The sequence below is a fragment of the Pleurodeles waltl genome, chromosome 12 (genome assembly GCF_031143425.1).
Source record: "Pleurodeles waltl isolate 20211129_DDA chromosome 12, aPleWal1.hap1.20221129, whole genome shotgun sequence".
Taxonomy (NCBI): Eukaryota; Metazoa; Chordata; class Amphibia; order Caudata; family Salamandridae; genus Pleurodeles; species Pleurodeles waltl.
This window is the reverse complement of record NC_090451.1, coordinates 67,607,633-67,631,524: the sequence shown is the minus strand read 5'-3', so window position 1 is coordinate 67,631,524 and position 23,892 is coordinate 67,607,633. Positions and strand designations below refer to the sequence as shown.

The 23,892-nt window shown below is 47.5% G+C and overlaps 1 protein-coding gene across 1 annotated transcript in view; it reads right to left on the bottom strand.

The window, feature by feature from the left end:
• ZFR2 (zinc finger RNA binding protein 2) overlaps positions 1–23,892 on the bottom strand; it is a 641,917-nt gene that overhangs the window by 331,646 nt on the left and 286,379 nt on the right. Inside the window, exons 9-10 of the mRNA XM_069216682.1 lie at positions 17,329–17,448; positions 16,162–16,304 (exon numbers count right to left, since the gene is read on the bottom strand). Of these exons, the coding sequence (XP_069072783.1) occupies positions 16,162–16,304; positions 17,329–17,448 (263 nt within the window). The remainder of the gene's footprint in view (positions 1–16,161; positions 16,305–17,328; positions 17,449–23,892) is intronic.

Here is a 23,892-nt window from a genome sequence, read left to right as displayed (position 1 = left end):
GCTTGCATTCCAAGGCTCGAAGACCCTGTATCTTCAGGCGTTCTAAACAACTTTGCATTGAGTTTGAGTGTTCTCTCTATTTTACTCTCAAGCCTTTGTAAGAAAGAGGCTGTCAATTCCCCCATGTCTGTGGCCAGTCCCCGACATGATGTAGCCAGAAAACATTAGCAGGCAATCATGCTCCGGGCACTCTGGCCCTATTGTGCTATGATGATGAATTTGCGCATTATTACGTGCTCTCTTCTTGCTTTTTTTCGAGGTTCTCTCATGCCTGCCAAGTTTTGAGGGTTCATGGCGACTAGCATCAGGTGCTCCAGTGCTTGAGGGTTAAAAGAGGAGTTAAAAATCTGCCATAAATCGGTGGTGTCATGCCCAGACTTGCCCCTTGTCCCTGGGCACGACCATGATCTTCCCTTGGCATTGGACGAAGGAAGGTTGAGGCAGGCGGGCCATCCTCTCATGTTCAGGCCAACTGTTAACAGACACTTCAGCACCTTCTGGAGGGTCAGCGGTGGAGACGTCTGCTATAACCCCAGGGTCAGGAAGAGGCTGAAAGAACTGCATGATGGCTCCCTTAGAAGGACTCCTTAATTAACGATGGAGAAGGTGAGCACACTTGAGCAGTACTCCTGGTGTTCCTTGTGGTGGCTGGAGGAGATGTGGCTTAGTTTAGGCGGGAGGCTGGTTTTCTCTTGGGTCCCATGAAGATGGGTGCTACTAGGGGCTTCCTGGTATCAATTTCAAGGGGACTTGAAGTAAAATCAATGTTGCCTTCACAGGGGAGCTTAGAGCAATGCAGAGCTCAACTGATTCTATGCGAGCTGGGACCTTCTGCTGGTCAAACAGTGAAAACAAGAGGCAAGAGTCAGAGACTGGAGTGAGACTCACCAGCCTCCCCCAGCAAGCCACAACCGGCAATAGCCGGACTGCTTCTGCGGTGTCCTGGACCACACTCTTAGCAGTGGTTGCCTACAACCACAGCGCTCTACCCTGTAATGGCTCCAAAGATTCTTAGCCACCTGGGGTGTGGGGGGAGGTAGACGTGTGGGAGAGTGGGTGGCTTCAAAGAGCGTCAGAGACACAGTGCACCGAACACACCGCATCTCACCCGTCGCTCGCCCTGCCCTCTCACGGTCTATTTCTGCAAGGGCAGGGTCCAGGGAACAAGCAGCCTCACTGGGACCCCTGGTGGTCTGCAAGGGGTCTATCTTCAGCTCTCCGGTAGTTGCCCCATGTAGAACGCCTAGCTCCAGTCACCGCTGACGCGGCTCTCAACTCCACCTCCTGCATCGCCACGTCACTGCTTCTCTAAGCCACACCAAGCCAAATAATAAATCAAGTGAATCCATGAGGATCCAGTGCTGAGAACATACGTACTCTATATTTATTAATATTCGGTCCTAATAAAATCAATACAATCTGATCGATGGGCCTGATTTAGAGTTTGGCGAGGGGTTACTCTGTCACAAACGTGATGGATATCCTGTCCCCCGAATTTCAAGTTCCATAGGTGTAGGAAGCTAGCTCCGTATATATTATATCAAAATGACATATAGTGTGCCCAGAGTCCATGGGTTTCCCAGAGGCTTGACAGAGGCAAAAATAGATCATACTAATGCTCTATTTGTGGTAGTATGGTCGAGCAGTTAGGCTTATCAGAGGGTAGTGATAAGCATTTGTTGTACACACACAAGCAATAGAAGAAACGCACACTCAATGACTTAACTCCAGAACAATAGGATTTTATATAGAAAAATATTTTTTGTTCATTTATTTCTGGAACCACAAGATTCAGTTGCATATATATAATCAGGACTTTGAATGGCATCAGCAATGTATACAGGTTTCTTTAAAATGGCAAAAGCTATTTTAAAAGTGGACACTGAAATTTTCAACAGTTCCTGGCGGAAGAAAAGATTGTACAGTTTTACAGGTAACTATTCAACTTACAGTTCTTATGTCAGGGTTTTAGGTAGTCCGTCATTGGGGGTTCAAGTTCACCCCAAACACCCACCACCAGCAACACAGGGCCATTTGGGTGCAGAGGTCAAGGAAGCACCAAATTAACGTGGGCTCCTATGGATACGGGGGGGTACTCAGAATCCGGTCAGCCAGCTGGTAAGTACCCGCGACTCGGAGGGTGGACCAGGGGGATTCAAGAGAGCATCTGAGGGGCCCCAAGTAGGCACCAAACACACACCCTCAGCGGCACTAGGGCGGCAGGTTGCAGGGCGCAAACAGAGCATCGGGTTCTCAATGCAACTCTATGAGGGGACCCCAGTGATCACTCTGAGGCTGCAGACGAGGTCCAGGGGGGCTTCTCGGGCAAACCACTGGTTGGACAGTGAGGAGGGCCGCCTGCTGGTCGATGCTGCACCAGAGGTCAGGTTCCCCAAGGCCTGGGGGCTGCGGGTGCAGTGCATCCTTTAGAAGTCGGATATCTTCGTCCAGAGCTTGCGGTCGGGGGGGTCCTCTGGATTCCCTCTGCAGACATCCTCGTGGACTCTTGCTCCCAATCGCCTGGGGACCCTTCCTTGCTGGGTGGACCACCTAGACACGGGCCGTGGGCGTCGGGTGCACAGGGGTCAGGACTCACGCATCTGGAGTGAGGCTGGAGTCCTTAGCTGTAGATTTCTTTTGGACAGAGCTGCTATCCTCGGAAGATCTTGGTCCTTTTGGGTGCAGGGCAGTCCTCTGGAGTTGTCAGAGGTCGATGGGCCCGCTGGACACGTTGCTGTTCTTTTTGCAGGTTCTTTGAAGCAGAAGACAGGCCGGTAGGGCTGGGACCAAAGCAGTTGTCGTCTTCCTTCTTCTCTGCTGGGACTTTCAGTTTAGCAGTCCTTCTTCTTCTTGTAGGTTCAGGGAGGCCCTTAAATCCTAGATTTCGGGCGTGTTAAGGGTCAGAGGGCAGTAGCCAATGGCTACTGTCCCTGAGGGTGGCTACACCCTCCTTGTGCCCACTCCCTTTGGGGAGGCGGGCACATTCCTATCCCTACTGGTCCCTGTCCTCCAATCCAAGATGGGGGATTCTGCAGGGAGGGGGTCACCTCAGCTCTGGACACCTTAGGGGTGGTCCTTGCTGGGGTGGTCACTCCTCCATGTTATCCCTAATTTTCCAGCTAGACTTGCCGCCAAAAGTGGGGCGTTGCTGGGGGCGGGAATCTCCACTAGCTGGGGTGCCCTGGGGCACTATAATGAGGCTTGAGCCTTTGAGGCTCACCGCCAGGTGTTACAGTTCCTTCAGGGGGGAGGCGTAAAGCAACTCCTCCCAGGACAGGCTTTGTTTCTGACCACAGAGTGCACAAAGGCACTCATCCCATGTGGTCAGAAACTGACAGTGACATTCTGGCACAGACCGGTCAGTCCTACATTAGCAGTTGGGCTAACATACAGGGGGCATCTCTGAGATGCCCTCAGTCTGCATTGTTCAATCAATCCTACACTGGCATCAGTGTGGGTTTATTGTGATGAGACATTTGACACCAAACTTCCCAGTATTCAGTGAAGCCATTATGGTGCTTTCGAGTTCGTAATGACAAACTCCCAGACCATATACTCACCATGGCTACACTGCACTTACAATGTCTAAGAATGGACTTTGACACTGTAGGGGCATTTTGCTCATCTATGCCCTCACCTGTGGTATAGTCCACCCTGCCTTAAAGATGTAAGGCTTGCTGGAGGGGTGACTTACCTATGCCACAGGCAGTGGTTTGTGGGCATGGCACCCTGAGAGGGTTGTCATTTCTCCCCACCAGTACACACAAGCTGCAAGGCAGTGTGCATGGGCTGGGTGAGGGGACCCCCAGGGTGGCATTACACATGCTGCAGCCCTTGAAGACCTTCCCTGGCCAAAGGGCCCTTCATACCATGGGTATCTTTTACAAGGGACATAACTGTGAGCCAGGGGTGTGTTAATTGTGGAAACAAAGGTACAGTTTTAGGGAAACAACACTGGTGCTGGGGCCTGGATAGCAGGGTTGGCATCAACACTAGGCAAAAAGTGGGGGGTGACCATGCCAACAGTGGCACTTTCCTACAATAGGCTATAATGGAAATGTAACAAGGCAGACAGGATATCTGTCACGTTTGTGACAGAGTTACTCTCTCTGCCAAACTCTAAATCAGGCCCTATGTATCTTTAATTGCAAGGCCTGCAAGCCTCTCATTGGTTCTCATCAATAGATAATAGTAAATATAAAAGTGAAATAAAGTGCATACATCCGGTGCAGCTCTGATATGCCAAAGAAATCCAGTGACATCATTCAATGAGAACTGCCAGAACTACACACCTAAACCATACACATCTTACATCGATCCTACAGAGAAAGTAGACAGTAAGCTGCCCCGGCATAATACTGAAAACAACAAGGCACTACAAGAAAGTAGTTGGTAAAGCGCTACTGCATTAACCACACGCTGTAGGCTTTGCCTCCATCAAATGACATCACACTGTCCAACGAAACAGAGCAGACCAAAAGTTCTCCAACACCCAGAAATTCACAGATAAAATAAAACACAACCAGAACACCATGACCAAGGCTTATAAAAATTCCTAAAACTTAAGTATCAACTTCCACAAACGTTATAAATTACACACAGCTCTAACATCATTACATGAACTGCTCTGAGTCAGATATTTGGATAAGAGGTGCCATCTCAAAAGCCAATCACAATCATCAAATTACAGTTATGATTTATTCTACACCAACCCTTTAAACAAAGTAATTCTAAATGACCAACACATCCATACTGTCTCAGCAACCTTGATACCAATCATTCGAGCGAGCTTTAATTAGATATGCCACCATACATGCACAGGACATTTTATCAAAGCCACTTAATTGGCACTGATGCATCCAAATGGAACAGCCAGCCCAATCTGAGCTCACACAGTAATGCAGGCAATGTTTTACACAGATCCATAACAAGATCTGGTCAGCAACTATCCAATGCAATCTGTTACTGAACAATATGTCAGTCTACCACTGGGCTGCTGGTCAACAACGTGTATGATTCTGATTTCAAGAGGAAACCTCAACTTTCTATGTATTCCTTTGGGTTCCCTTAAATGAGTAACACAAACTTGGAAGGTTCACTAATACCCAAGATTCAGTATTTAAAATCAGTTGAGTTTCCTCAGTGATAAACCAGCCCATCAGAAACTGTTGCATAAAAATGTATAATAGCCTGATGCCAGTAACAATGATCGTACACTAGCTTACACCACTATGTATAATATATATACTCATCGTAACACATTAGACGAACGCACACCCCACATTCTTGCTCTTGAGCACACACAAACACCAACACACAAAGATTTTACTGCAGAATCTTAACAGAAATACATTTAAATTACAGTTACTGATTCCCTCTCACATGCACAATGTTATATTCCAACTAAAGTATTGCATTATTAACCTTACACTTTGTTTTCTAAAGCATGGATTGATTTAAACTTTCTGGTTTGCCACTTTATGAGCTATCAACCCAGGATTCTAAACCCTGCACAGTTCTGAATAGTAATCCCCGCCTGGCATACAAGTGAAAAAAGTACTACTGACTCAACAACATTTCCTCTCATCATAGACACCGACGTTAGAAACATTTGGACAGTTAGCTTCGTACCTCACCTCGCTACATACATGGCTAGTGACTCCTACCAAGAAAACAACCTGCGCCGGTTAGCAATGAGAAACTGAGCATCCAGCTCAGTGGAAAATAAGAAAATGTGTTACTTACCTGTAACTGTAGTTCTCCAGTATTGGAATCTTTCATAGATTCACATGCTTGAATCATTCCCCGTCGTCGAGATGGGAGCCTCCGGTACAATTACACAAGTAATGATGAAACATGTCAACAAAAGTGCCTTAGGCCTCTTTAATTTAATAGTCTATCACAGTCATTTTAAGGAAAGGATCAAACTTGAGCATCCACCAGACGACACCACCCTCTAGAATCCTCCTGAGAGAAGAGAGAGATATATATATATATATATATGAAAGTGAGCTTCTCCGTGGAGGATGTTTGGTCGCATGTGAATCTATGAAAGATTCCAAAACTGGAGGACTACAGTTACAGGTAAGTAACTAATTTTGGAACTTTCATAGATTCACATGCTTGAATCAGAGTAACGAGCAGTACTTATGCACATTGGAATATTGCAGCTGTGAACGTCACAAAACGTTTGAATATATAATACATACATATCTATATATAAAGCAATACTGTAAACAACATATCGTCTGTTCACCTCATCTTTACTTCTGTCCCTTTATTCTTCTTTTCCCTTTTTTTTTTTTTTTTTTAAAGCATAGGGTCCGTATTGAACAATAACAGGATATAAACAATGTGCATACCTTATCTAGGATGGAGGGATGAAAGAGATGGCTCACCTTCACCTGAAGAGGTTCCTGAGGACTGCTTGACCCACTGCTACTTCTCCTTGCGATAGTGCTTCCAGGCAGTAATGTCGTGTAAACGTATGGCCGCTTTTCCATGTCGCTGCTCTACAGATGTCTTGCAGAGGAACCCCCGCAAACAGTGCTGCTGAGAAAGAAACTGCCCTTGTAGAGTGAGCACGGACTGATGAATGCAGTGGTTTGCCTGCTGCTTGATGGCAGAAATGAATGGCTGAGGATATCCATCTGGCTATACTCTGTTTGGAGAGCGGTTGACCTCGTCTGGGTGCACTGTAAGCTACGAACAATTGATTGGAGCGGCGGAAGGACTTAGGGCCTGATTATAACCGCGGCGGGCGGCAGTCGCCGCCCGCCATGCGGTTACCGCCAAACGACCGCACCGCGGTCACAAGACCGCGGCGGCCATTCTGGCTTTCCCGCTGTGCTGGCGGGCGACTGCCAAAAGGCCGCCCGCCAGCACAGCGGGAAAGACCCAGCAACGATGAAGCCGGCTCCGAATGGAGCCGGCGGAGTTGCTGGAGTGCGACGGGTGCAGTAGCACCCGTCGCGAATTTCAGTGTCTGCAAGGCAGACACTGAAATTCTTTTTGGGGCCCTCTTACGGGGGCCCCTGCAGTGCCCATGCCATTGGCATGGGCACTGCAGGGGCCCCCAGGGGCCCCGCGGCACCCCCTCCCGCCAGGAACAGGATGGCGGTAGGGGGTGTCAGAATCCCCATGGCGGTGGAGCGCGCTCCGCCGCCATGGGGGATTCTGCAGGGCAGCGGGAAACCGGCGGGAGACCGCCGGTTTCCCGCATCTGACCGCGGCCGAACCGCCGCGGTCAGAATGCCCTGCGGGGCACCGCCGGTCTGTCTCTGACCGCCGGGGTCAGAATGACCCCCTTAGTCCTATCCAGGTAGAATTTGACACATCTCTTAATGTCTAAGGAGTGCGCTCTTTCCAAAGGAGTAGATGGATGTGGAAAAAAAAAGTTTTAAAAACTAAGGGCTCGTTCATGTGAAAATCCGAAGGGACCTTGGGTATGAAATGCGGGTTTGTGCGAAGTAGTAGTTTGCCTTGTGTGATCTGCAAAAACGGCTCCTGTATGGAGAGGGCCTGAATCTCACTAACCCGTCTGGCTGATTTGAGAGCCACCAGTAAAGCAACTTTCTAAGAAAGGTATTTGATCGAAGTACGATGTATTGGTTCTAATGGATGCTTCATTAACTGTGCTAGAACAATATACAGGTTCCACGAAGGGGGAGGAGGTCTGAATGAAGGAAAACCCCTGAAAAGTCCTTTTAAAAACCATTTGATTAATCTAGAAGAATACAGTGAAGGTGAAGAATCTAAACATCTATATGCAGCTATTGCCGCCAGATGCACCTTTATGGATGAGTGTGCCAGGCCTGATTGCGCTAAATGTAATAAGTAAGGCAATAATTGTTCCGGTGGTGAGGACAGTGGATCAATTTGTCGCTGGTGGCACCAGGAACAAAACCTTCGCCACTTGTAAGAATAAGCCTTATTAGTGCTATCTGCTCTAGTTCTGGACAAAATGTCCCTACATTCCTGTGGGATATTCTGATGTGCGAACTCCCTGTATTCAGGAGCCATGCTGACAATCGCATCGACTGAGGATCCGGATGAGATATTTGCCCTTTGTTCATCATCAGCAAGTGTAGAGATGGTTTGAGCGGAAGGTGAGGCTTCATTGATAGAAGAAGAAGCTCTGCGAACCAGTGTTGGCGAGGCCAGTACGGAGCAATCAATATCAGGGTGCACGGTTCTGTCTTCATTTTCGTGAGGACTCTTGGGATCAGTGGAATTGGAGGAAAGGCGTAAACAAAGATGCCTGACCAAGCTATGCAAAACGCATTCCCCCAAGATCCCTTTTGGGTGTGCCAGCTTGCGAAGTACTGGCATTCGGCGTTCCATTTGGTGGCAAACAGGTCGATTTTCGCCGTTCCCCACTTGGAAAAGATGTAGTCCACTGCGGACTGGTCTAGCTCCCATTCGTGGCAGCTCAATCTTTGTCTGCTGAGTGAGTCCGCTGTCTTGTTCTCTATCCCCGGCAGATGCATCACTGTGAGTCTGATGCCTTGCTACGAGGCCCAATTCCAAATCTTTTGGGCTTCCTTGGAAAGGGTGAGAGACCTCGTGCCTCCTTGTTTGTTGAGGTAATGCATCGTAGTGGTGTGGTCTGTTCTTATGACTACGTCTGACCCCGCTATCTTCTGAAGAAAAGCCTGCAGAGCGAGATAAACTGCTATGAGCTCCAGCAGGTTGATGTGCATTGCCCTCAACTCTAGTGGCCACTTGCCACTTATTTGAAGATCTTGCAAAACAGCTCCCCAGCCATCCAGAGAGGCGTTGGTCGTGATAGTCCACGGAGCTGGACTATGTACGAAGGAAAGGCCCACAGACAAATGATGCTCTTGAGACCACCATGTCAGAGCTTTGATCATTGCTGGGGTTATGTTTATCCGATCTTCGAAACTTCCCGAAACCTGGAGCCATTGAAGATTGAGTTGCTCCTGTAGTAGTCGCATTTTCAGTCTGCAGAGGGGAACCAGATGTATGCATGATGACATCATGCCCAACAGGGATTTGAAAAGGCGAACTGAAACGGAGTTTTTTTCCCTGTATTGACTTCGCTAGAGTCGGTAACTTCTGTTGTCTCTCTACTGAGGGGCACGCCATGGTGGATTGAGTGTCCAGGTTTGCCTCTAAAAAGGTGATACTGCGTGATGGTTCCCAGTTGATGGTGAGGCCTAGACTACTGCATAAGGAAACGCACCTTTTTGTTGATCTGCGCGCTCCTGCGTAGGTGTTTCTTTTATCAGCCAATAGTCGAGGTATGGAAATATCTGGTGTTTTCGCCTCCTGAGGAAAGCTGCGATTGGTGCAAGACATTTGGTAAATATCCTAGGAGATGACTTTAGGCCAAAAGGAAGGACACAAAATTGAAAATGGCCTCCGGCTACAATGAATCTCAGGTACCGTCTGTGGGCAGGGTGGATGGGAATGTGGAAATATGCGTCTTTTAGGTCTAGTGCAGACATGAAATCTCCCTGTCTCAGTTGCAGAAGGACATCCTGTAGGCTTACCATGCGGAACAACTGTTTTTTTAAGTAGATGTTTCATTCCCTTAGGTCGAGGATCGGCCTCCAGTTTTTCCACTTCTTGCGAATGAGGAAGAACCTGGAATAAAACCCCCTTCCTCGCTGTGACAGAGGTACTTTCTCTATAGCTCCTTTGAGGAGTATCTTGCTGATCTCCCTCTTGAGTTGTTCTGGATACCTTGATGGAATGTTGCGAGGAGGATTAGAGGGAGGTATTTGGATAAATTCCAGAGTGTGGTCCTGTTTCAGTAATTGGAGGACCCACTTGTCTGATGTGATGACTTGCCATTGCTTGAGAAACAGGGATATCTTTCTGCCTAGAACCAGTGGAGGAGGGTTGGATGTAGCCAGCGCCTTTGATGTATCATGCTCTACGAGCCGAGTGTTTAGCAGGGCGAGTTGAACGTCCCCTAGTGCCAGATCTACCATAAGCTGGTTGTGGTGGTTGCCTTTGTGGGTAGTATTGACAAGACTGCTGGGAGGAAGAAGGATAGGTTGAATATCTATATTGCGGATAGCCTCCTCTATATGAGGGCAGTCCATGTCCTCTAGCCCGAAAGGATGGCTTCCGAAACTGGAGTCCCTAGCGATCTTGCAGTATCCGTGTCGGATTTGAAAGATTGTAAGGCCTCATCAACATGTTTACCAAATAATGTTTGGCCATCAAAAGGTAGGTCTAAAATATTATTCTGTACCTCAGGCCTGAATGATGTAGCCTTTAGCCAGCCTTGCCTCCTAAGTACAGCCGCACCTACGAGCTGGCGAAATGCAGTTGTGGCTATGTCCATCGCACAGTCTATGAGCTCAGCTGAGATGCGCTGACCTTCCTGTAATGTCTTCCTTGCCTCTGATCTTCCATCCTCTGGGAACTGGTCAATATGCGGGCGATGTCTGCCCATAGCTGTCTGTCATACCTCGCTAACACCGCTAGCGAGTTAGCAGCTCTTATAACTAAGCTAGCCATCGAGGAGAACCTTTTCCCAATATTTTCCAGCCGTCGACCTTAACTGTCTGGAGGTGCAGAAATAGGAGCAGACGGATTCTTGGACTTTCTCTGTGCCGCCTGGGCCACCACCGAGTCTGGATGAGGGTGACCAATTAGACATGCTGGGGCATCGTCTGGTGCCTTGTACTTTTTATCTAGCCGTGGTAGTACTGCTGTGACAGTAGCAGGGTTATGCATCACTTTCAGCCCTTCTTCCCATAAGTAGCTAACCATTGGACTAGAGCGCACAGATTTCTGGAACGGCTCTTTAAAATCATATAGGTAGCAATCTGTTTGCTTGGATGGCATTGGCAAAGCGAACCTTTTAGCTGCTCTCTCCAGGAGATTATGAAATCCCTGATGTCATCTGGCGGGGATTCTACTTTAGACTGTGATGGAGAAGGAGGAACAGGAATAATGTATTCATCCCACGCGGACACTGATCTCCTCCCGACATATCAGTGTCCTGAGGTAAGGTCATATCTGGCGTAGTAACATTTGTCAGTGGAAATGAGGTCGGTCTCTGACGTGGAGAAGTCACCCCTGAGACTGGCAACTGCGCAGGTTGCTCCCCTTGAGGTGGAAAACACCTGCTATAATCAGCCAACATCGCCCGGAGGACAGAGAGCAAAGAGGTTGGAATGTATAGTCCTTCCTGATATTGTTGGTCTCCTCCATAGTACTGAGGGTCATAGGTTTCCTCAAATTTGTCTTCGTCCTGATATTTGACGTTTATTTGAGAGGGGCTATGTGCTGGTCCAAATGGCCCTCGTCATCTGACTCTTCATCCCCCTCTAACAAGTGAACCGTTATGAGGGGTGTTACCTTACTAGGTGAGGTGTGCTTTGGAGTAAGTTTTTCTTGTTTTCTAGATTGTTTTTCCCTCGTCGACGGTGTCGTCAACGACGCTGATATAATCTCCGTCGTTGGAGGAGTCGTCGACGACGAACACATGGAGATCTTGATCGTCAACAGCCTTACCGAGGAGTCTACCGTCGACAAGGTCGTCGACGATGGTAAAGCAGACACCATCGTTACCGTCGTCAATGATGAAGAAGTGTAGATCTTCGTCGACGATGAAGTCGTGGACCCTGCTCTCGTTGACGGTGGGGCGCTCGTCGATGATGATGATGTTGTCGTCATAACTGTTGTCGGTGGTGGAACAGTTAAAGTCGTCGACGACAGTGAGGAAACACTCACCGGCGGTCTCGTTGACGCTGAGTTCGTCGTCGATGGCACATTCTTAGCTGCCGAAGTAGATGAAGGCCTTTTGAACGGCAAAGAGGTACAGAGGACGATTTCTTATGCCTCTCAGAACTGCTGGCATGACCTCTGTAGGAAGTTGGCTCTGTATATACTATTTCAAAGTAAGAAATAGTGTGCACAGAGACCAAGGGTTCCCCTTAGAGGTAAGATAGTGGCAAAAAGAGATAATTCTAATGCTCTATTTTGTGGTAGTGTGGTCGAGCAGTAGGCTTATCAGAGGGTAGTGTTAAGCATTTGTTGTACACACACAGGCAATAAATGAGGAACACACACTTAAAGACTTACTCCAGGCCAATAGGTTTTTATATAGAAAAATATTTTTTCTTTGTTTATTTGAAGAACCACAGGTTCAAGAATTACAAGTAATACTTCAAATGAAAGGTATTTCACTCATGTATTCTAGGAACTTTGAATAATCACAATAGCATGTACGGTTTTGACAAAAATGGCAATAAGTTATTTCAAAAGTGGACACAGTGCAACAATCAACAGTTCCTGGGGGAGGTAAGTAAATGTTAAGTTCACAGGTAAGTAAAACACTTACAGGGTTCAAAGTTGGGTCCAAGGTAGCACACCGTTGGGGGTTCAAGGCAACCCCAAAGTTACCACACCAGCAGGTCAGGGCCGGTCAGGTGCAGAGGTCAAAGTGGTGCCCAAAACACATAGGCTTCAATGGAAACAGAGGTGCCCCGGTTCCAGTCTGCCAGCAGGTAAGTACCCGCGTCCTCGGAGGGCAGACCAGGGGGGTTTTGTAGGGCATTGGGGGGGGACACAAGCAGGCACAGAAAGTACACCCTTGGCGGCACAGGGGCGGCCGGGTGCAGAGTGCAAACAGGTGTTGGGTTTTGTATTGAAAGCAATGGGGAGACTCGAGGGTCTCTTCAACGATGCTGGCAGGCACAGGGGCGATACTCGGGGTAGCCAGGGAGAGGGTCGCCTGGGGGTCGCTCCTGCACTGGAGTTCGGTTCCTTCAGGTCTTGGGGGCTGCGGGTGCAGTGTGGTTTCCAGGCGTCGGGTTCCTTGAAGCAGGCAGTCGCGGTCAGGGGGAGCCTCTGGATTTCCTCTGCAGGCGTCGCTGTGGGGGCTCAGGGGGTTCAACTCTGGCTACTCATGGGCTCGCAGTCGCCGGGGAGTCCTCCCTGTAGATTTAGTTTTCCGCAGGTCGAGCCGGAGGCGTCGGGTCCAGAATGGAAAGTCTCACGCTTACGGCGGGAAACGTGGGGTCTTTAAAGTTGCTTCTTTGTAGCAGAAAGTTGCAGTTTATTAAACAGTGCCACTGTTCTCTGGAGCTTCTTGGTCCTTTAGATGCAGGGCAGTCCTCTGAGGCTTCAGAGGTCGCTGGTCCCTGTTGGATGCGTCGCTGTTGCAGTTTTCGTCAAAGTAGGGAGACAGGCCGGTGGGGCTTGGGCCAAATCAGCTGTCATCCCCGTCTTCACTGCATGGCTTCAGGTCAGCAGTCCTTCTTCTTCTTTAGGTTGCAGGAATCTAGTTTCCTAGGTTCTGGGGAGCCCCTAAATACTGAATTTAGGGGTCTGTTTAGGTCTGGGAGGGAAGTAGCCAATGGCTACTGTCCTTGAGGGTGGCTACACCCTCTTTGTGCCTCCTACCTGAGGGGAGGGGGCACATCCCTATTCCTATTGGGGGAATCTTCCAAAATCAAGATGGAGGATTTCTAAAGGCAGGTGTCACCTCAGCTCAGGACACCTTAGGGGCTGTCCTGACTGGTGGGTGACTACTTGTTTTTCTCATTATCTCCCCTAGACTTTCCGCCAAAAGTGGGGGCTGTTGCCAGGGGGCGGGCATCTCCACTAGCTGGAGTGCCCTGGGGCATTGTAACACGAAGCCTGAGCCTTTGAGGCTCACTGCTAGGTGTTACAGTTCCTGCAGGGGGGAGGTGTGAAGCACCTCCACCCAGAGCAGGCTTTTGTTTCTGTCCTCAGAGAGCACAAAGGCCCTCATCCAAATGGGGTCAGAAACTCATATCTCAGCAGCAGGCTGGCACAGACCAGTCAGTCCTGCACTGAACAATTGGGTAAAATACAGGGGGCATCTCTAAGATGCCCTCTGTGTGTATTTTTTAATAAATCCAACACTGGCATCAGTGAGGGTTTATTATTCTGAGAAGTGTGATACCAAACTTCCCAGTATTCAGTGTAGCCATTATGGAGCTGTGGAGTTTGTTTTTGACAAACTCCCAGACCATATACTTAATATGGCCACAACTGTACTTACAATGTCTAAGAATAGACTTAGGCACTGTAGGGGCATATTGCTCATGCAGCTATGCACTCACCTGTGGTATAGTGCACCCTGCCTTAGGGCTGTAAGGCCTGCTAGAGGGGTGATTTACCTATGCCACAGGCAGCATTTTGTGTGCATGGCATTCTGAGGGGGATGCCATGTCGACTTTGCCTTTTTCTCCCCACCAACACACACAGGTGGTCATTCTGACCCTGGCGGTCTTTGACCGCCAGGGCGGAGGACCGCGGGAGCACCGCCGACAGGCCGGCGGTGCTCCAATGGGGATTCCGACCGCGGCGGTAAAGCCGCGGTCGGACCGGCACCACTGGCGGGGTCCCGCCAGTGTACCGCGGCCCCATTGAATCCTCCGCGGCGGCGCAGCTTGCTGCACCGCCGCGGGGATTCCGACCCCCCCTACCGCCATCCAGATCCCGGCGGTCGGACCGCCGAGATCCGGATGGCGGTAGGGGGGGTCGCGGGGCCCCTGGGGGCCCCTGCAGTGCCCATGCCACTGGCATGGGCATTGCAGGGGCCCCCGTAAGAGGGCCCCTACATGTATTTCACTGTCTGCTGCGCAGACAGTGAAATACGCGACGGGTGCAACTGCACCCGTCGCACAGCTTCCACTCCGCCGGCTCGATTCCGAGCCGGCTTCATCGTGGAAGCCTCTTTCCCGCTGGGCTGGCTGGCGGTCTGAAGGCGACCGCCCGCCAGCCCAGCGGGAAAGTCAGAATTACCGCCGCGGTCTTTCGACCGCGGAACGGTAACCTGACGGCGGGACTTTGGCGGGCGGCCTCCGCCGCCCGCCAAGGTCAGAATGAGGGCCACAATCTGCAATGGCAGTGTGCATGTGTTAGGTGAGGGGTCCCTTAGGGTGGCACAACATATGCTGCAGCCCTTAGGGACCTTCCCTGGTCACAGGGCCCTTGGTACCACTGGTACCTTTTACAAGGAACTTATCTGTGTGCCAGGGGTGTGCCAATTGTGGAAACAATGGTACATGTTAGGTGAAAGAACACTGGTGCTGGGGCCTGGTTAGCAGGGTCTCAGCACACTTCTCAGTCAAGTCAGCATCAGTATCAGGCAAAAAGTGGGGGGTAACTGCAACAGAGAGCCATTTCCTTACAACCTCTCTCCCCTTTCCTGGAAGATTTATGAGGTGAAGTAGATGGGCTGCTGGCCCTTATAAGACCCTGTGGTAGTCTTTTTGTGGGCTTTTCTTGGTTGTTGTGAAGGAGATCTTGTGTCTGATCTAGCCCTTTTTGATGACTTTTTGGATGTTGAAGAGTCATCACTATCCAAATCAGAGACTGTATTATCTCTGTACTTAAGTTTCTGCAGCCAAATTAATAATCTGCCTTCTCTATCCTTAAGAGTCTTAGAGGAAAAGGTATGACAAACCTTACAGTCCTTGGCTGAGTGGTCTGGATAGAGGCAATATATGCAATCCTGATGAGGGTCTTCAGAATGTAGTCTTTTCTTACCACAAGTTTTACAATTTCTGAATAAACCCTTCTTCTCCTTGTCAGACATGTTGTAGGTATTAACCCCAATCAGTCAAAACAAGTTTTAGTAGAGAAAAATGGCTTCAAGGCAATCCAAAGGTGTGAAGAAAGAGCAGAGGTCTGAGGAGACTCCCTAGCACGACGTGCAGTAGAAAATCTGAGGTGCTGGAGCTTCTCTCAGGAGGATTCTAGAGGGTGGTGTCGTCTGATTGGTGGATGCTCAAGTTTGGTCCTTTTCTTAAAATGACTGTGATACACTATTAAATTAAAGAGGCCTAAGGCCCTTGTGTTGATATGTTTCATCATTACTTGTGTTAGTGTACCGGAGGCTCCCATCTCAACGACGGGGAATGGTTCAAGCATGTGAATCTATGAAAGTTCCAATACCGGAGTAAGGTCATTTTACATATACTTTAATCAAAATGAACACGTGGTGAACTAGACCTTTAATAAACAACAATACGGTTGATGGTTTTTCTAGAACATTACAGTGAGTGCACCCAGATCAAGAAAGTATTAATCTGAATAAATATTGGTAGATAGCATTATACAAATGAAAACACAACAAACATCTGGTGCCTCAATGAGTCAGCACAGCACCCTGCTTTTAGTACCCCTAATAACAGAACTCACCTCCTTTCAAGACTGAATCGTTGCTCATCATTTCGACGCTGTTTGATCATATCCTTCTGTTTTAGCTTCATTTTCTCCTCTTGCAGCTTCCGTGCCCGGTAACTGGGCTTAACTTCTACAGGTAACTGTGGGTTGACTTTCTTCTGCAGAAGAGATGCACGCACGGGTGAGCAGTGGCCAACAGCGGGTAAATGCTATACCCGCCCGTTAATACAGCCGGTTCACGCTTGCCATCTATTGGCCGTTCATGGTCATGGGTTTGGTCAGCACCTGTCACCTCTTGCCCTCGCATACGACAAAAGACAATAAATATGTATTGTTATTTCATATTGAGAAACTGTGAAAGTCTGCTCTGCAGAGTATACTTGCTTGTCAAAGCAATCATGAAATGATATCCATCTTGAGGAGGCTGAGTAATCTAGATCACCATCACAGACTGTGCCAAAGTCCTGCTATTAAAACAGACCACTAGAGCACAACCCTTCATACGCGAGCTATCCAAATATGAAACATGATTATATGATACCTACTTGCCCTAGTCAGTGTAAGAAATGTGTTAAGGTCAAATCTCCAATGTTAGTCTCTCCAGCCTCAATATTGCATACTGTATTACAGTTTTTCATGATAACATCAAACTTGCCTAATCACTTTTCAGAGTGTACTTGACAAGCAGATGGATCAACAGTTAATCTGTGTCAATTAATCAAAAAGAAAAGAAGAGATGAATCAACGGGCTAATGTGCAGTATTACAAGAAAATTATAATAGAGAAATTACTACTGACAACAAACGCTGTACCACAAGTTAATTATGACTGAGCATCAAGAGGTAGCAGATCCCACTTCTCGCAGGCAGATGTAGGGGACCCCTTTAGGTAGCATTTGGGTCAGAGATGCTCCTGTTTGTCTCTCGATAGGAGGCCTGTGCTTCATAAAGATTCAAGAAAGTGCAACCCATCTCCAGTTAAAAAAAAACAGACTGCTCTAAACGGGATAGGACAGATCCCGTTTGGCAAATTATATCACTGCCCATAAAATTCCCTGGATACACTTCAAAGTAATGGTTCTCCCTTCAGTGTCATTTTTGGATAGCTACAGGACTTCTGCAAGCTCCCCCAGTAAAAGATACTTACTTTTGGATTATAGCAAGCCCATCATATAGCCCTCACCTTGAACTGTAAGCGGTGTCTGCGCCCCTTCAGATGCATGTCCTTTGCATTCGGATCATTAAAACTGCATTCACACAGTTTACAGTGGAATCGAATCATTTTCCCTTCATCATTGCAGATCTAAATATTAAAATGAGATGGTATCAGAGATGTATTTGGATACTGCAACATGTTATGTCAAATTGTAAACTCTCACAGGTATCCCACTAATTCATATAATTTCATCAGGTTATAATCTTAACATGTTCCCATATAACACTATCAATTGGCAAAAGCAAACCTTACGTTAAAGCCCTATTCTAAGATTATTACTATATATTTTTCACTTTATTCATCCAAAGATTTGAGACACACAAAACTTAACATTTTTTTTATACAAATATGTTGGATATTGAAGGATTCAGCAACCTGTGCTCATTTTAGAAGACTGGAAAAATGTAAGAAAGTTCAGATGAACAAGTTGCTTATCTTCAGTAATGCCTTTTCTGGCAGAAACGTTATTTAACTGCAGATTCCTCCCCTCAGGAAAATCTTGAGCAGCACCTTTGCATACCAGTAGGTGGTGTCAATTGGCTCGCATCAATGTCACCTACGTCTGAAGTCACATCTCTGTGCCCATACATGTGCCACCCTGGCACGCTGACATCCATTTCTTTTGTTAACTACATCCAAGAAAAAATCGTGGGGCCATATAAAAACAACTTTCGACCAGTGTGTAGTATCTAATGGGATCTTTAAGGTAAAGAGCCCAGTTCACAGAACAGCGCGGATGGGAGGGCTGGTGAGAAATCTACGGTTAGATAGAGTCTCTTTCAGAAAAAGAGTTATCCACTGTAAGTAACTTGTTCTTCTGATTGAGACTTCTAAGCAAAGATTTCTCACATTAGAATAGCTACCTGTACTGCCATTTGTTAAATTTTGTTTTGACCAATGACTTTGTGTTTCACCACTGCGCATATTAGTTGCTCAATGTTCACCAGTAGCACATGGTATGTTTTGTTCAGTTGAGCCGCCTATGGGCTTTGACATGGCATTAGCCATTACTTTCTGTATTCAGTTTAGCCGCCTATGGGCTTTGACATTGCATTAGTCATTACATTCTGTATTCTGCCTATTGGCTTTGACATGGCATTAGCCATTACTTTCTGTATTCAGTTTAGCCGCCTATGGGCTTTGACATGGCATTAGCCATTGCTTTCTGTATTCAGTTGAGCCGCCTATGGGCTTTGACATTGCATTAGCCATTACATTCTGTATTCTGCCTATTGGCTTTGACATGCTGTATCCAGTCTAGCCGCCTATTGGCTTTGACATTGCATTCCTATTGGCTTTGACATTGCATTCCTATTGGCTTTGACACGATGTATTCAATTTAGCTGCCTATTGACTTTGACATGCTATTAGATATTCTGCCTATTGGCTTTGACATGATATCATATATTGCATTTTATATTCAGCTCAGCTGCCTATTGGCTTTGACATGATATTATACATTGCATTTTGTATTCAGCTCAGCTGCCTATGGGCTTTGACATGATATAAGACATTGCATTTTGTATTCAGCTTAGATGCTTATTGGCTTTGACATGACACTAGACATTGCATTTGATATTTAGGTTAGCTGCCTATTGCCTTTAACATGACATTGCATTTGATATTTAGGTTAGCTGCCTATTGCCTTTAACGTGGAGTTAGACATTGCAGTTGAGAATCCAAGCTGTATTTTTCCAAGCTGTGTTTTTGCACAAGAGAACCAAGATGTTTTTCTCACAGTAGACTAGACATGATAAGAGAGAGTACATGGGTGTTGTTCTCTCTGCTTGAGCTTGGGAACAGGAGTAGTCTTGGAGACCTGGCCAGTCTCCAAAAGGCTTGCTCAGTTTCCCAGGTCTGAGAGGTGGGGGCACACCTTTGTAACGAATGTAACAGGCTGCAGAGGGTCAGATTCGAATCTGCCGGACCTCGTGCTGGAGCTTGGCGCCAGCTGCCAGCAATCCCGTGTGGGTAGATGAATCTCTTTCCCGCGGCTGACAGGGGTCATCAGCTTGCAGACCTTAGAAAGATGAAGCTGTAGATAGTTCCCACACGGTGAAGTATTTGTTCTGCTTTGCATTCAATATCTTATAAATATAACCTGCTGTGTATATTGCAAACTGATATATTTTGTTTGATTAACGCGGACTTGAAAGCTACTAATTCGTCATTCATAAATATTGTGGTTGGGGAAGAATTAACAACAATAAAAGTCTTCTTTGACCTCAGAAGTGCATTTCTGTTGTGTTATGTTAGTGCTTAGAAACTAGATAAGAGGAAAGCACTACACTACCCAAGCTATACCTCCATGGAGGTGGGTTGCAAACTGGCTTCAACCAAAATGGCCTGGAGGACTGAGCGGGAAAAATACCTGTTTTGATAGAACTGAGTGCCCAAGCAGTAGTGCTTTGTGAACTTGTGGCAGGTTGGCAGATGTCCAAGACAGGTACGCCGCAGTAGTAACGGCATTGGCCCTCGTGGAATGGACCTGAAAGCCCTCAAGGGGCTGCTTCTTAGCTAATGCATAGCAGCTCCTAATGATGAACACAATCCATTGAGAGAAGATTATTTCTGCAAAGTCACGCCCTTCTTCTTTGGTGCAATAGACATAGCAAAAAAGATCTCTCTTTGGGTCCAGGCTTTTAAGTCTCTTCTCCACCTTAGAAGGGTGAGGCGGAGCGAAAAACGTAGGTCGTATGATGTTCTGACCGATATAAAAGAGGGTGCCCACCTTCAGCACAAAAGAGGCATACGTGCTGGTGTATGTAAGTGAACCAGCAGAACTTGAAGCTCACTGGCCCCCGCTTGGCCGATGCAATAGCCACTAGGAAAACCATCTTGATAGTCAAGAGCTGCAGAGAATAGCTTTTTAGGGGCTCAAAGGAGGAACACTTGAGGTATGTGAGGACTAGACTGAGGTCCCACTAGGGCATCATGAAGGGGGTAAGGGGAAATCAGACACAAACACTGACATGAATAATTAGGGCTGATCTGGCAACTGCAGGAAAGCTGAAATAGCTAAAGGTAACCCTCAACAGTGCCAAAGGCAGATATTTAAAGGGATAACAATAAGACAAATAGCAACACCTCCGACAGATGCAGAAAGGGGGTCCACAAACCTACCCAAACAGCAGGTGTTTACCATCTTAGTGGAGGAATGCCTGGCCACCAGGATGACATCAGAGAGCTCGGAAGGAAGATTGAAAATCCTCAACTGTTGCTGCTCAATCTCCAGGCATGAAGTTGGGGAATGGGCAGGGTCGGGTGCAGGACCTTGCCCTTGTGCTGAGACAGATCATCCTCATGAAGGGGCAGCCTAAACGGAGGAAAGATGATACACATGCTCTGAATAGACTGTAAAGCAATCCCTCCATAAAAACAGAGGCTAGCCTGTGGGAGTTGCAGTTGACTGAAAAACAATGGCTTGCTGTCATGCTAGTACATCCACACAAGTAACGCTTTGTTATTGTATGTGGTGTAGACCATGTAGCTGCTTTACAAATGTCAGCTATAAGTAGGTTTCCAAGGAAAGCTATAGTGGCTCCTTTCATCCTAGTAGAATGTGCTCTAGGAGTAACAGGTAACTGTCTCTTTGCTTTAGCATAACAAGTTTGTATACATTTTACTATCCATATAGCTATGCTAGTTTTGGATATTGGACTGCCTTTGTGAGGTATTGAAAAAGCTGCAAAGAGCTGTTTGGTTTTCCTAAAGTACTTGGTTGTGTCAATGTAAAACCTAACTGCTTGTTTAACATTTAGAGTGTGCAAAGCTCTTTCTGCAACTGAGTCAGGCTGCAGAACGAAACTGGTAGCTCAAAGGATTGGTTGATATGTGTAGGAAAGCGCCTCTTTTGACATGGTCACCGTCCTCACTTTTTTCCCGGGTTCTGGTATAATTTCGACTGAAAGTGCACTGGGTTCCTGCTAGCCAGATCCCCAGTCCCAGATCTCTTTCCCTAAAACTACAGAGTTTCTAAGGGTTGCAGCACAAATTGTGGCACCCTAAGGCACACCTCACCAAGCACATGACAGGCTGCCATTGCAGGCTGCATGTTTTGGTGCAGACAAAAGTGAAAAAACAACATGCACACAGCCTGTGTGCAATGTCCCCTAACACTGCATGCAATATATGTAAGTCAGCCCTCTAGAAGGTCTTACAACCTTAAGGCAGGGTGCATTATATTACATGTGTGGGCATATCTGCATGAGCAGATATGCCCCTGCTATGCCATTGTCAATTTTCAGACATAGTAAGTGACCAGGGAAGCCATTTTAAATACTTGTGCTTGACACTGGTCAATACGAGTTCCACATCTACATGATGGCTTCACTAAAGATAGGGATGTTTGGTATCAAACATCTTGTATTGGTGAGTCCACACTGATACCAGTTTTTGATTCACCAATACCTGCACACAGAGGGCACCTTAGAGGTGCCCCCTGGAAACCTACCAGCTACTGGTGTGTCCACTGTCTGGGCCTAACCAGCTCAGCCACCCGGGCCATGTTTCTGATCCCCCTCCCCCCACAAAAGTGAGAGCCAGCAATGTTGAGGGTCACAGATAAAAAGCCTACACTGGGTGGTGGAGTTAGCATTTCACCCAGGCAGGATGGACAATTCAGGGTGGAGAGCTTCATAGGCCCAGCCACCTTTGTAATGCGACCCAGGTCTCTCCAGGTGGCAAAGATGACCGACCCCACTGTCCTGACCCCACTCTTGGCAGCAGCACAGGCATGAAAATTAGGCTAATTAGGTGTGCCCACCCCACCCCAGACCCACCACTAAAGTAGACGAGTTGAAGTGGACACCATTTTTTAAAATCCTCCATCTTTGGAAGGAATCGGGGCACTAGGGTTATGCCCACTTCCCAGCAGAAGAGGTCATAGAAAGGGTGTAGTCACCCTCAAGGTGGGCAACCCATTGGATGCCACCTGGCACTCCCTGCATTGAGTATTTAGGTGGCAACCCTGAACCCTAGAACTCAGATTCTGATCACCTAAGAAAAAGAGGACAAAGAAGAGATGCACCTGCAGAAGAGGAGAAGCAGCAGCAGCTGTCCTGGTACAAACCCCGCCAGCCTGTCTGCACTCCTCGATAGACTCTGTACCAAAAGACGCCTCGTCCTGTAGCTAAACCTCCAGTAACTTGGGAGGACTGCCTGCCTTCGAAAAAGACTCAAGTTTCCTGTGAGCAGCGGACCTGCTCTCCAACCACCTTCCAGGAAAGGACTCTGCAGATCCCGGAACCGCAAAGACCCAACACCTGAAGTCACCACCGCACAAATGTCTACAAACCAAGGTGAAGCAGACCAATGCTGCCAACAAGGTTTCCCAGCTGTCCAGAGTCCGAGTACATTGTGGTGTCACCCCTCATGGACTACTTGAAGTTGCCTGCAGACTCTGCATGCAGGCTCCTTCTCCCGCAGCCTCTGAGGTGTAAGAAACCTGATGTCTCCAGCAACCACTACACCTGTCGCCACCCACACGAGTGGAAGTAGATCCCTGATGCCAACATCGTCTCCCAGGTTTCCTGCACTCGAGTCCACTGTGGTTTCACCTCTCCTGGCCTCCCTGATGACGTCTGCAGCTTCAGACTACAGGACCCCCCCAATCGTGAGTGCTCCAGGACAAGAAAATCCAATGCCAAAGGACACCCCTGCATCCTCTGCCCCTGGGTTTAGAAGAGGACCAAAGGTGCACCTAAACACCGAGCACCCCACGATTGTGTCCTACCTGTGGGTTGTCTCCGACTGGATCACCAGTCCAAGCCTGCAGCCTAAACCCACAGGGACAATCCCCATTGAATTACATGGCTTACACGACACGTACTGCACCTCTGCACTCGGCTACCCCAGTGCCACCCGGAGTGACCTGTTGGTGTGGTCCTGGCCCTTGCCCAGAACTCACCCTAAGTCTCCCAAGATTCGTCCTGTGAGTCGTCGTAAAATGCTTGTTTGCTGAATGTGTGTTCCTTCCACAGATTAATACTGAAGAACTCTGAAATTGCACTGTGTTGATTTGTGATACTGAAAAGTATTGATGCTTAAAAACGTACTTACCAGATAACAAAGTTCTTGGGTTTAAAAAATATATATAAAAAGAAGTGTTATGTTTCTAATTTGATCTCAGATTTATTCTTTGAGTGTCTCATTTATTGCCTATGTGAGTACAAAAAATGCTTAGCACTACCCTCTGATAAGCCCAACTGCTAATCCAAACCGCCACAAGATAGACCATTAGTCCTATCTATTTTTGCCTCTGCCAACCAATTGGGGATCCACTAGACTTTCTGCATGGTCTACTTCTTTTTAGTGCATCATATAGAGAGACAGCTTCCTACAATATGGAATTGGGAAACCACTTTAGGAAGGAACTTCAAGTTTGTGTAAGGACCACCTTGTCTCTATGGATCTGGAAGTAAGGTTCTTCCAAGGTTAGGGCCTGGAGCTCACTAATACACCCGAGTGATGTGATAGCGACTAAGAACTTAACTTTCCAAGAAAGATACTGAAGAGGACATGAATGAAGTG